The sequence below is a fragment of the Schistosoma haematobium genome, chromosome 2, assembly GCF_000699445.3.
Source record: "Schistosoma haematobium chromosome 2, whole genome shotgun sequence".
Lineage (NCBI taxonomy): Eukaryota > Metazoa > Platyhelminthes > Trematoda > Strigeidida > Schistosomatidae > Schistosoma > Schistosoma haematobium.
This window is the reverse complement of record NC_067197.1, coordinates 36,621,702-36,634,382: the sequence shown is the minus strand read 5'-3', so window position 1 is coordinate 36,634,382 and position 12,681 is coordinate 36,621,702. Positions and strand designations below refer to the sequence as shown.

The 12,681-nt window shown below is 33.7% G+C and overlaps 1 protein-coding gene across 2 annotated transcripts in view; it reads right to left on the bottom strand.

Annotated features, from left to right (window-relative positions):
• Positions 1–4,524: 4,524 nt before the first annotated feature.
• MS3_00006847 (uncharacterized protein) overlaps positions 4,525–12,681 on the bottom strand; it is a 40,172-nt gene continuing 32,015 nt past the window's right edge. Inside the window, exons 11-12 of one of the 2 annotated variants that reach the window (XM_051215085.1) lie at positions 8,704–9,096; positions 4,525–5,522 (exon numbers count right to left, since the gene is read on the bottom strand). In XM_051215085.1, the coding sequence (XP_051068266.1) occupies positions 5,379–5,522; positions 8,704–9,096 (537 nt within the window). In that variant the 3' untranslated portion in view covers positions 4,525–5,378. Of the gene's footprint in view, positions 7,336–8,703; positions 12,650–12,681 lie in introns of both variants that reach the window. The other variant, XM_051215086.1, reaches the window with a different exon arrangement.

Here is a 12,681-nt window from a genome sequence, read left to right as displayed (position 1 = left end):
CGAGGATACAGTGAATTGCTAATAAGAGATGGTAATTCTACATACGTTAATTTCTAGTTAGCGAAACAGGACTGTCAATACTTGGTTTAAAGCTTTCGAAAATGTTTAAAGTGGAGTTAGCTTTACTAGTTTTTAATCAAAATTCTGACGCTTTACTTAAAGATTTGATAGCTACGTGTGCTAAGTGCAGTGGAGGTATGAAAATTCAGCCTATAAAACTTCAGGTACAGGGTGACTTAGTCTTTCCAAAAAGACGAATAATTCCTATTGGCCTTCGAGAAGCAGTAAAAAAGACATTAAACGATTTCTTCGCGAAAAGCACAATTGTGCCGATTCAGTCTTCAGCATGGAGTACCCCTATTGTTACGCCACTGAAATCGGATAGCAAGACCTCTAGAATATGCGGTGACTATAGATTAGCATTGAATTCCCGTTTGTTGAAGCAAACGTGCACGAGCGTAGAGGCTGAAGATATTCTAAATCGACTTCATGGTTCTAAATTGTTCTCGAAAGTTGACTTCAAGGATGATTATCTTCAAGTCCCTTTAGTTCAATCCTCATCTATTTTGACGACAGTTAACACTCCTTTTGGCCTGTTCAAATACAACTTTCTTCCATTTGGTCTAAGTTGTTCTCCAGCCATATTTCAGGAAGTCATGAATAAGGTAGCTTGTGACCTTGAGGGTACTGACGTTTATCAAAATTATCTCATTGTTCATGGTTCTGATAAGGTAGTTCATGACGATGGACTTATTGTTTTATTGCGTCATTTAATTAAGAAGAATATTACAGTGAATCCAAATAAGTATTCATTTTGTATACCTAGTTTTGAATTTATTGGATACCTAGTTGATGGTAATGGTTTTAGACCAGATATGAAACGACTAGCTTCACTGACAAATGCACCATCTTCAAAAATTCTTAGAGACGTACGTTCACCAGTGGGTATTCTTCAATACTATTCCCGCTTAATTCCTAGTTGTTCTTGTGCAAATTGTTTATTTAATATTTTGACATCCAATTTATTCAAATGGAGTGAGGAACAAGAGTCATGCTTACGAAGTCTACTAAAGTTTCTTCAAAATGATGCTGTTCTTCGAACTTAGTCCCCTAGTGTAGATTCTGTGCTTATTAATGATGCACCGCCTCTTGGTATTAGAGCAGTTTTGGAACAGGAAGGTAGACCAGTTATGTGTTTCACGCAAACTTAATGTTACTGAACAAGGTTATTCGCAGTCTCAGCTAGAAGCATTAGCTGTGTTTTGGGCTGTTAAAAGACCTCATAAATATTTATTCGGAAAAAATTCGCTATTGTTACTGACCATGAAGCTTTAAAATTTATTTATCATCCTGAAATGTCTTCAGCACGTTCCTCAGCTGCTATGGTTCAACGATGGAGTATTGCTTTGAGTTCATACGACTATACGGTTCAGCACAGGAGTGTCAAACAAACTCAACACGTTGACAATATTCCTCGACAATCACCACAAAACTGACCTGGTAATAATTCAGATTGTTTGTTAGTGCAATCTGTAGAATCCAAACTAAGGTTTGAACTGAAAAATGACTGTGTAAGTAGTTTAGATACGCGCTATTACCGAGTTGAATTCAAAATAAGGTGATTAGGCAAGTGACAGTTCTAGATTTAATTATAAATATAAATATACATTATTGTCTACACAAATATTACCACTCAGTCATCCAACCAATAATTGTTCAACCAGTGTGCAAATCAAAATTAGAATAAATAAACAAATTGATAAAAGATATAAAAAAATTACCAAGGGAACAAAAAAATGTTATTCTATCCTTTCTGGATAGATCACGTACAGATTCGATCGGAAGATAATATCTGGTTGGTTTATAACACAAACTGTTTCTTATTCTGAAAGAGTGCTTCGATTCACAATCAAAAATATACAATTCCACTCAGCACAATCAAATGAGGAACAAATTAATATGGCTGCCGCTTAAACTAAGTATCATCTAAAACAACATAAATGCATTTCAGGAGGAAACATTAAAACTCAGATACAGCGCAAGAAAAAAACTATGGTAAAATACAAATATTAGAATCTCAAACGGAATAAAAAAGACTAACAAAATGTACGACTTAAGGAATCAATAGGAATATATTACAAGTGTATACATGAAGGAATTTTCACACACAGAACCATCAAATTGAATCTTACACAACCTTTACCGATGAGATAAGCAGATTTCATTAGAGAAACACATAGATACTTTAGATGCATACTCAAGACTATACGAAAAATGTGGAATGATAAACGGAAAGATTTTGTAAAGTAGATAATACAGGAAGGAAGAATTAGTTGGTAGAAAGAAAGACATAAAGCAACTTTAATCTCAAACTTCAAGGGAAGACTGTATATACACCAACGCCACTGTGATTAATTCTGAGCCATGTCACCCAGAGTCTTCAATCACTGGTAACGATAGTCACGCGGACCCAAACCAAGTAGTCTGTATCTACCAACATGGCTCAGACTAGAAGTTAGTGACTTCAAGCACTGATGCCACGTTTTGGTTTGACAGCACCTAATATTCTTCCAACCGTCCCAAACACCGGTTAGCATTGCACATCGTGATAATCGGTGTTCGGGCATACGTAACACGTGGCCCAACAATCTCAGTCGATGAAGATTCACAACCTCACCAACTGATTGTCCATCATTCCCTAATACCCTGCGTCTAATCTCACTATTACTTACCCGGTGATCCCAGCAGACGCCGGCATTATCTCTGAGGCATCTGTGGTCAAATACTAGTAGCTTACGAATATTTTCTACTCTTAATGGCGATGTTTTACAGGCGTAAAGTAGGACAGAACGAACTGCCATACAGTACACTCGTCCCTTAATTGCTAGACGGATATATCGCCTTCGCCATAGGTGACGTAAGTTGGCAAAAGCCAAACGAGCTTTTCGAATCCGTGCTGAGATTTCGTCAGACACCAACCCATTAGGGCTGATCAGACTTCCAAGATAAGTGAAGTTGTCAACGCGTTCAACTACTTCACTCCCTATCCTTAGTTCAGGTGTTGACGCAGACCAGTCCTGAAGCAACAACTTGCATTTAGAGGGAGAGAAGGGCATTCCAAACATTCTGGCATTGTTGCTCAGTGTTACCAAAAGACTCTGCATTTTATGAGCGTCTTCACCAAACAGGATTATATCATCTGAGTATTCTAAGTCGAATTATACCTAAATTATATTAAGGGAGTATGAGGACTAATTGTATTATAACAAAGCCCCTACTTTGTGAACTGTTAGTATACTAAACTTCATGAACAGAAAAACACTGGAATAATTCTTGGCTAAGCAATTTTAAAGTTAATTTAATTAACTTATTCACAAAGTGCTTGAGTAAGAAACACACTTTAGAAGTGAAAGTAAGTAATACCAACCAGTCGATAAGTAGACCACCTGGAAGGAGCTCAATACCCGAGAATTCAGTCGACGAGAACGTTAGTTCCATCAGTAGGTCTATGATGAAGCTAAACAAAAATGGAGAATGTGGACAGCCTTGATGGACACCAATTGAGGTTGCGAAATCTGATGACCGTTCTCCATAAGCTCTGACTCGACTAGTAGTGTTCGAATAAAGAGCCTTCACAAGGTTTATTTACTTCTGAGGTACGCCTTTCAATGACACACACTGCCACAGAACCGCTCGGTCTACAGAGTCAAATGCCGCTTCTCAATTAAGAAAAATTATGATTGTCTGACGCCACTGAGCATGCCTGTGTTTTAAAACCTGACGAATGGTGAATATGTGGTCTATGCAGCCACGACCAGGTCTGAAGCCAGTCTGATTTTCTCGTGTTTGCAGTTCACGAGTTTTAGTTAGACGCTCGATAATTATTGAGGCTAGTATTTTAGATGCTATGTTAGTCAATGTAATACAGAAACAACTGACGTCATACGTAGGTAGTTCTGAAAACGAGGCTGACTCGAATGTTGCTTGGAAAGATATACAAACAGCTGTGGAAACAGCAGTGAAATCTGTTAATCATTTAAACCAAAGTCTACTGCACTGTTGGATGGTCGGGATTCCAAATTAATTCAAATAATCCTAATTATCACATATACTTAAGTATTTGGAGAAACTCAGAGTATTCAAACGGCCGATAGAAGTTGCTTATAACAGTAGCGCGCACAAATTGCCCACAATGAGGATTATTATTTACTTACTTGAGGATTGAAATTTTTCCAAGGCATGATATATGTACGTAAGTGGGCCCTATAACTGAAGTTAAAAAACTTATCGATTAACACTTAATCCAAACAAATGAATTATATTATTGGTAAGTACATAAAAATTCCATGCAATTGCAATCCACTATTTGAACCTACATTTCTTGTAAGCATAAATCCAGGTCTCTTGTAGATATTATATCGGAGATAGTAGCTTTGATCTATGTTCGAAACACTGAAGGTTAAATCTTTCGTATAGTTTCGAGTGTTGCCTTCTTAGAATATAGGTAAATCATTATAGTCCTTTGAAAAACACAAACTAAATGTGTATCACTTACAAATATCCGATTTGGAAACAGGTTTTTTATAGGGTGTAAAAGATAGGCGGAAACTTCAGAAATCGACACCTGTATTATTATATGGTGATCCTAGTCTAATAATTATAATGCTAATAACATTGAACAGATAGTTGAATTGATGCGAATAACTGACGTGTTCATAATTCTTTAGTAAACCCAGTCTTATCTACAATTACACGACTATATCGGACTATTTAAAATATCACTTCAATTATAACGGAACAATAAACTGAGAGAATTAGACAAACATATCAGAATAATTAAACTAAGGTATTCAAAACACGACATGAAGAAATTTTATTAAACAAAGACTTACAATAAGTAATAAAGTCAACAATGAAGTGAAATTAATAAATATTATAAAAATGCTCAAAACAAAAGGAAATTCGGAGTATGTCCTACATAATAAAATGATAGCTTGTTTATTTTGTGACAGACTATCAAGAATAGAATATATTCTTTTTAAAGTTCGAACTCCAGTAACATTTTCGAAAAAAAATACTTAAAAAATCAAAACAACATAGTTTGAAGGGATGGGAATCGCTCAAATTCATAATATATAGGGAGAAAATACAGTGACAAGGTAAAATAAAATCAATGAAATACTACTACCAACTACGATATCCAGTTTATAGTGACCATTGAAACAAAGAATAAATGTGAGATAAAAGAAGAAAAGATTGTTCGAGAAAGACCCATTAAAATAAGAAATGATCAAATAGGTCAAAAAAGTGTCCAATGACCAGATGATATGATAAAACGTAAAACTGTCAATAATAATAATAACAACAGTATAAACTACTTAAATTACATCAAAGTCATAAAGTATGACAGTTTTATCATAAGAACCAGAAATAATTACAGAACCTGATATCACAGCACATGTTACACCATCTTCATGTTCTTGTAAACTATGGACAAATTTATTATCACCTACTTGCCAAACCTAATTTATGGTAAAGAAAAAAGAACAAAACAACAAAAGTATAAGTAAAATCAGGGAAAATGTTTGAACAAAATTATTATGAACTCACTATATTTTGTAAATTCTAGACAACTCTAAAAAGTTTTCATTGAATTACCAATGTAATGAACAAAGATTTGGGTAGGATGAACCAATTTATTGTATCAAGCAAAATCACACACTGCATTTATAAAATATGAAAAACATACATTGTGAAGACATAATTTAGACATTTGCCTTGAATTGTATCTTATAAACTTCAATGTCCTTCCATTCATATTTTTAATCTGACTACTTTTTTCTTTCTCCACTTTTCACTTCGGTAAGAATCCTATTTTCAATTCCTGATACATAATACTTTTATCTATCCGTATAAATAGCATATACTATAACAAAACGTTTGTTGAAAGACAGAATGATATTGAGAAACTGAAGCGAATATCTACGACGACTTGAAACGACAAAGGTAATTTATGAATTTAGATGTATGTACATAATTAGAAGAACAATCTAGAAAATGTATAAATCTAGGTGGGAAGTGGCCTAGAAAGAGGTGATGTAATAGGTTCGTAAAAGGGGTACACATGAATTCGATTAATTGAATTATCAATATTCAACTTTACAACGAATGCAAGAACAAACGGTGTAACAACAGAATAAGTAGAAAGTTAATTAGCAGAAGCATAACAGAAATACAAGTTATCATGCAGACGAAAAATTTACGGTAATTTGTTGTATGAAGTCGGGTTTGATGATATTATTAGTAACTTAACACAGTGAAAATTCTATTATTTTACCCAATATCCACATTTAAGTGTGAAAATTATCTAACCATGATTAAAAGCAATTGATAATTAGCGTGCTGGATAATTAAGGACATTGACATTTTTGGGTCATAAGCTTATGACAGTTAAATGTATTTACAGTATTCTCCCTTTTCTTACAATGTATAAGTCTTGGTAAGTAATCTGTGCTTGTATTAGTTTGTAAAAAACCAGCTATGATATTCCACAACTAGAGATGTTTGACAAAATGAAAGAGACTTATAGAAGAATACAAAATTTGTAGTTTGTATTTCAATAAAAGGACAGGTACAAAACATTCGGATTAGAATAAAAAATGTTGATAAGCGTTAAGTAGAAATATAAACCAAATTAATAAATATAGTGAAAATTCCCATTTTGCGATTTGGTAAATAAAGAAGAAACGAATTGAGCGAAGAAATTTCTTTTCAATTAGTTTTTCATCATGACTCTACACTAATATATGATTTACAATAATGATATAATACTCATAGAGTAGATATGTTACGTAATAATTACATAATGACATTTAAATTAACATTGATTAATTGGAAGAAAGAGGATTTTTAATATTCAAATTGATCAAGAAGTTGCTACGTTGCGTAATGTAAGAAACAAAGAAGGAACAGAATTTTAACGGATGGTCAAGAGGATGGTAGTTACGTAAGAATCAAGAGATGAATGTTGAGAAGTTATTAAGTTCCAAAAGCAACAGAAATAAAATTACAAAAGTTAAAAAAAAAAAGGAAGTATGAAAAATAGTTCTTTTGAAGGAAATCTTAAACTGATGGCCAGGGCAGGGAAAGTGATTGTACGAATCTCTTTTGAATGCAAAGGTCAGGTCATATATAAATATGAATTTTCAGGGTATTGTGGTCTGTTTTCAGTTTTAAAATGGAGCACGAAAGTTAAAAAGTTATTATATATTCATTAAATCACTATTTGATCAATCATAATTCATTTTATGAGTATGTATCAGATATATGAATAACCTGTAGATGTGATATAAAGTTGAAGTTGATAAGGATATAATTTTGTAATCATTACCAGATTGCAACAACACATTGACAAAAGATTTTTATTATTTGCTCCACTTTTATACTGCAACACAATTCAGCAATGCAAACGCATTTCAAGACCAATAATTCACATTATTCACACTGTACGGAATATGTTTCTGTAACCAGTAACCATTGCCAGTTGATTGCATAACATATTGAAAATGAACTAAATGTTATTTCAACAAGATTAATATCAATTTTATTTTTATCCATTAGGAAAAAGAAATCCTGAATTGCTATGTTTGAAGAGATTACGAGTTCACTTAAGTCTACAAACGGAACGAAAACTCAACGACACGATGACCAAATGAGCCAATTATTCCAATACGTCTCAGCCCCGCTAACTAGAGAGAGAAGTCCAGGTTCAGAAGAGAAAAAAATGGATTCCACAAGCAACCAGAAGCATGAACAACAACAACAAGCACAATTCAAGAGTATATATACATCATTAAAATGTCTTTGGGAAACGTTACAAAACAGCATATTAAAAGAGACAAGGAACCAATGACATTTAAGGTCCTGACAAATGGGAAATACGATATAAAGGTGAAAATGGGCGCTTTTGGCGTGAAAACCAGAAATTCAGATTCTCAAAATATAATTACAAAAATAAGACATTTAACAAGTTAGTTCTATGGATCTAGCATATCCAACATGAATATTCTTTTCACAAATAATTTATCAAATCATCGTCAATAATTAAGTATTAGATGTAGAAAATGACGAGAGCTGAGAAGTCCACTGAACAATTTTGTCCTACACTGAGACTTATCAGTAATAAGCATCTATAGTTAAACAAGAAATGGGACAAAAAACTGCCAAATATCACGGCGAACATGATACTTTGAGATCAATAAGTTAGAATTTAAGGTTTTGCATTTAAAACTTTAAATGTATTGCGATAATTAGAGCACACCAATCACTATTAATTTGAAATAACCAATACAATAATATCCCACAAACTATTATTCTACCAAGTTATGATCTATTAAGTTAAAATAAAATTATAAATGATCAAAGAAAAACACAGGTCGTAGTTGGACCTTTTTTTCCAAGATCGATATCAAAATAAGCATTTGGACAATTGAGCTTATATTCAACTGCAATAATGAGAATCATTTGAAGAAACAGCCAAACACTTTAATTTAAATATGCCAAGAAAAAAATGTAAAAATATGGTCTAAAAGAAAACACTCACTAATATATATGATTTTAACTTAGTGATGTACAGCCAACTGTAAATGAGTTAACAGGTTGATATTAGACATACGTAGGATTATTGTTTCACAATAAACTCACTTTAATGGATTTATCATCGGAACCACATATTATATGCCATGCATCACCAGTTAAACATCGTATTAAACTGCCCGATTTATAATCAGTTTTATATAAGTATTCATCTAAATATATCGTACTCGGATAAAATGCCCACGTTATACTACTGTTATTATTATTAGCAGTATTTGTAAGGCTGATGTCATGGTTATGACCATTTATCAATGGATTAAATGCTGATAAATGTTTTGCTAATACTGTACCATCATGATAAGCTACAACAAGTCTATTCTGTGAATAATCCAAGTGTAAGCATGAAACTGAGGAAGAAAATACAGCTGTTTCTGTCAAATTATTTCTATAAATTGGTCGAATAAGTGTATGATAACATACACCAGTTGAGATATTCCATATCTGAAAAACAATCATATAATGAAAGAAATGTTCAAGTGGAAATAATTTGAAAAATTGCAATTTTGAAGTAACGAAATATTTCTAGAATTTAAAAACTTGAAACTAAAGAAACCATTTACTGGTTATAAATGATTATACTGACTGGTTTATTTGGTAAAACCATATATATCTACACTCTCTTCTGGAATATTAAGCTGACTTCCTTAAGGGTTAGGATATGTTTATGAATTATGAAGTTCAGAATGTGTATAATCTGGACATATTACATTTAATTAATTTGATCTGAAGTCTCAACTATCACAAGCTGTTATTTTTATGATACTGTTTATTTTAAATAGTTTTCTTTGTGTATAACAGTTAGCCAGTTTTTCTAAACTATTTAGGATTTTTATTGTTGTAAATATAATGAAATTCTCAGTTGAGATTGTAACAGTTGAAATCATGATTTCAATTATTTCGTAAGATATTTGAAATAAACTGTGATTCAATGGATCTAAATTCTTAAGCTTTATATTTATGACACTATCGCATATATTTAAAAAGAACACGCTGAATTAGCCTTTCAATAGCGTTTTAGAGTACAGTACACCACAGGATTCATCATTTTTCTATATTCCAAATAACTCCATATACTCGTATTATGGAGAAGGCGAAATGTCCGTCTATCAATAAAAGGACGAGTATACTGTGTGGCAGTTCGTTCTGTTCTACTTTATGGCTGCGAAACGTGGCCATTAGGAGTTGAAGATATTCGTAAGCTACTAATATTTGACCACAGATGCCTTAGAAATGTTGCTCGCATCTGCTGAGATCAACGGGTGTATAATAGTGAGGCTAGATGCAGGATATTGGGGAATGATGAGGTTGTAAATCTTCATCGACTGAGATGGTTGCTTGAACACCGATTACAACGACGCGCAATGCTGACTAGTGGGGGGATGGTTGGACGAAGGTTAGGGGCTGCCAAGCCAAAATGTGGCATCAGTGCTTGAAGTCACTAAATTCTGGTCCGAGCCATGTTGGTAGATGCAGACTATTTGGTTGGGGTCCGCGTGACAATCATTACCAGTGATTGAAGACTCTGGGTGACATGGCTAAGAATCGATCACAATGGCGTAGGTGTATACACTCTCTGTCTTCCCTTAAACTATGGGATTAAAATCGCCTCATCTTTCCTTCTACCAACTAATTCTTCTTCCTGCACTATGTCCTCATATGCAATCTTTCTTTTATGTATTACAACCACTACTTCTATGAGTTCATCTTGTTGTGCTAATGAGGTATGGCAAAACTTGGACAGATGCACATATGTGCCTGGTCCTACGTTGTAGCTGACTGACCATATACTCGTTTAGTTAGCTGCATTTCAATTGATACGGCCTCACATAAATTGTAAATTAAAATAATCTTCACCAAGAAGCCTCGCTTCAATGTAAGAAAACGTTTTATTACATTAAATGAAAGTGTGCGATTATCTAGATAAGAGTAGGTTGAGAAAGTTCAGTATCATGACACATGTTAGTTAATCATGAATTATGTATACGATAAGAACCTGTATTTTTTTAAAATATTGAAAACAATTAAGAACGAACTAATTGACCATAGGCCAAATCGATAAGCTAAATTAACAACATTGTTAAAAGATTAATTATTAAAAACATACACTTCAAATAGCGTCATTTTAAGATATAAACAAATAATACTAGTTAACATTATCATAGCCCCCAAATGCGCCGATACTGCCGAGGGTGGGGAGAGTCAGCTTTACCTCTCGAAATGCTTTCACATGACCATGTACATACAACCACTACCAGGGAAGCTTTACTCACTGCCTTCTCAAGACAGGGACGTTGTTAACGATATTGAGAGGATGAAAAGCGAATGTCTGGCCCTTTAACTGGGTTGGTGGATATGGAGGATTCACGTAGAGGAGTTGGAAAACCCTGATTCCATACCAGTGGTGTATATGGGCTCCAGTACCTCAAGGGAACAAATGGCGTATGAACCAATCGCTGGTCACCGACTACCATGGGACTGCATCTCATGACATTGCCCCACTACCTTGTGCATCAGACCTTAAGATCGAAGGCTCCGTGTGTGGTCTCCTAAGAAAACTACCCGTTTCGGTCTGCGCATCCGGGAAGTATCACAGCCCACACACAAATCAAGTGAATTGTATGGCGCACATATATTTGGCGTCCCTCTGTACCAATATTTATGTGTTCAAATAGAAAAATAAATAAAATAGCCTTATTATACATTTTTTAAGAGAAAATCAACTGACAACTGTACCAATTACAATAATTACAATCAACAATAAATATGAGTTGTTTTAATAAGAATTATTACTTAAAATCATAGATATATGTTTATGAATCTAATGTTTTATTTGTGTACATTGTACACAGTGTTCGAATATTACCTATTGGTTAGTTTATTTTGATTCAAAACAAGTCAGACAAATCAACAATAATCTAACCCTTTGATAAATTTATGTAGTGTAATGAGAAGATCAAGATTATCAGAACTATATGACATATTAGCGTAATCTAGCCTGGTAATATTAGTTTACTACCCACCATGATGAGTTTCACATTGTTTTTCATATTACTCTCTTGATTATCTTTGTTTTCTCTTAGCACCCCATTTGTTTAGTTGACTTTTGTATTTTTATATATAAATATTATTAACAAGTATATGTGTAATCAGATTGTTCGAAATATATTTCGCTTATATATCACATAGTTGTGATAATCTTTACCATTCTCATTACACTATTCAAATAATCTAACCGATCGACAACAACAAAATGTTTTCTATAAAAATGGAAAATATACTATAATCGGAGTAGATAAAAACTACTAAAATAAAATAATTCTCCGTGCAAACACAAGGATTCCTGGTAAATAAGTCTATTATACATTTGTTAGCGGGACATATATTAGATTAAAGCATACTCAATGCACGATTGCGTTGATGCATGCTGATTGAATAAGAGTTAGCCAATCAGCGCTAGTCGATACGGCGAGACTCTAATTTATGGACGAACCCTGAACGAATCTTAAATGACCTTGAGAATTATTAGCCAATCAGGAGACAGTTAGTATAAAGTAAAAATATATTATAAGAAACTAATGAATTACAGTGGACATTCTTCTTCTACATGATTTAAAAGCTTGTTAAGGTTTGATAAAGGTTCAGATGTTCTGAAATCATAATGCATACGATATAGGAACTCGTCCATATGGCTCCATAATAGTCGTCCTCTAGAGCCGTGCTAGGGTTTTAAAAATTCTTTCAGTCTGGACCACATGACTTCAATATTATTAGTATGAACGCCGGTTGTAGGGTCGACGAAATGGCGCTTGTACACTACGACATTATGCATACGCCCAAGTCTATGTAGGCATCTATAAGCTCTCCAATCATCCGTATATACTGTAGTGCCCGGCTGCACGTATTCCTGTATAATTGGTATTATTGTGCTTGCTTGCTGGTTTCTGACCCTCTGAAAATGCCCCTTTTGCGTTGATCGATCATAAATTCAAAATACCTGTCAAGTATATTTACGGAAGTGCTACTTAC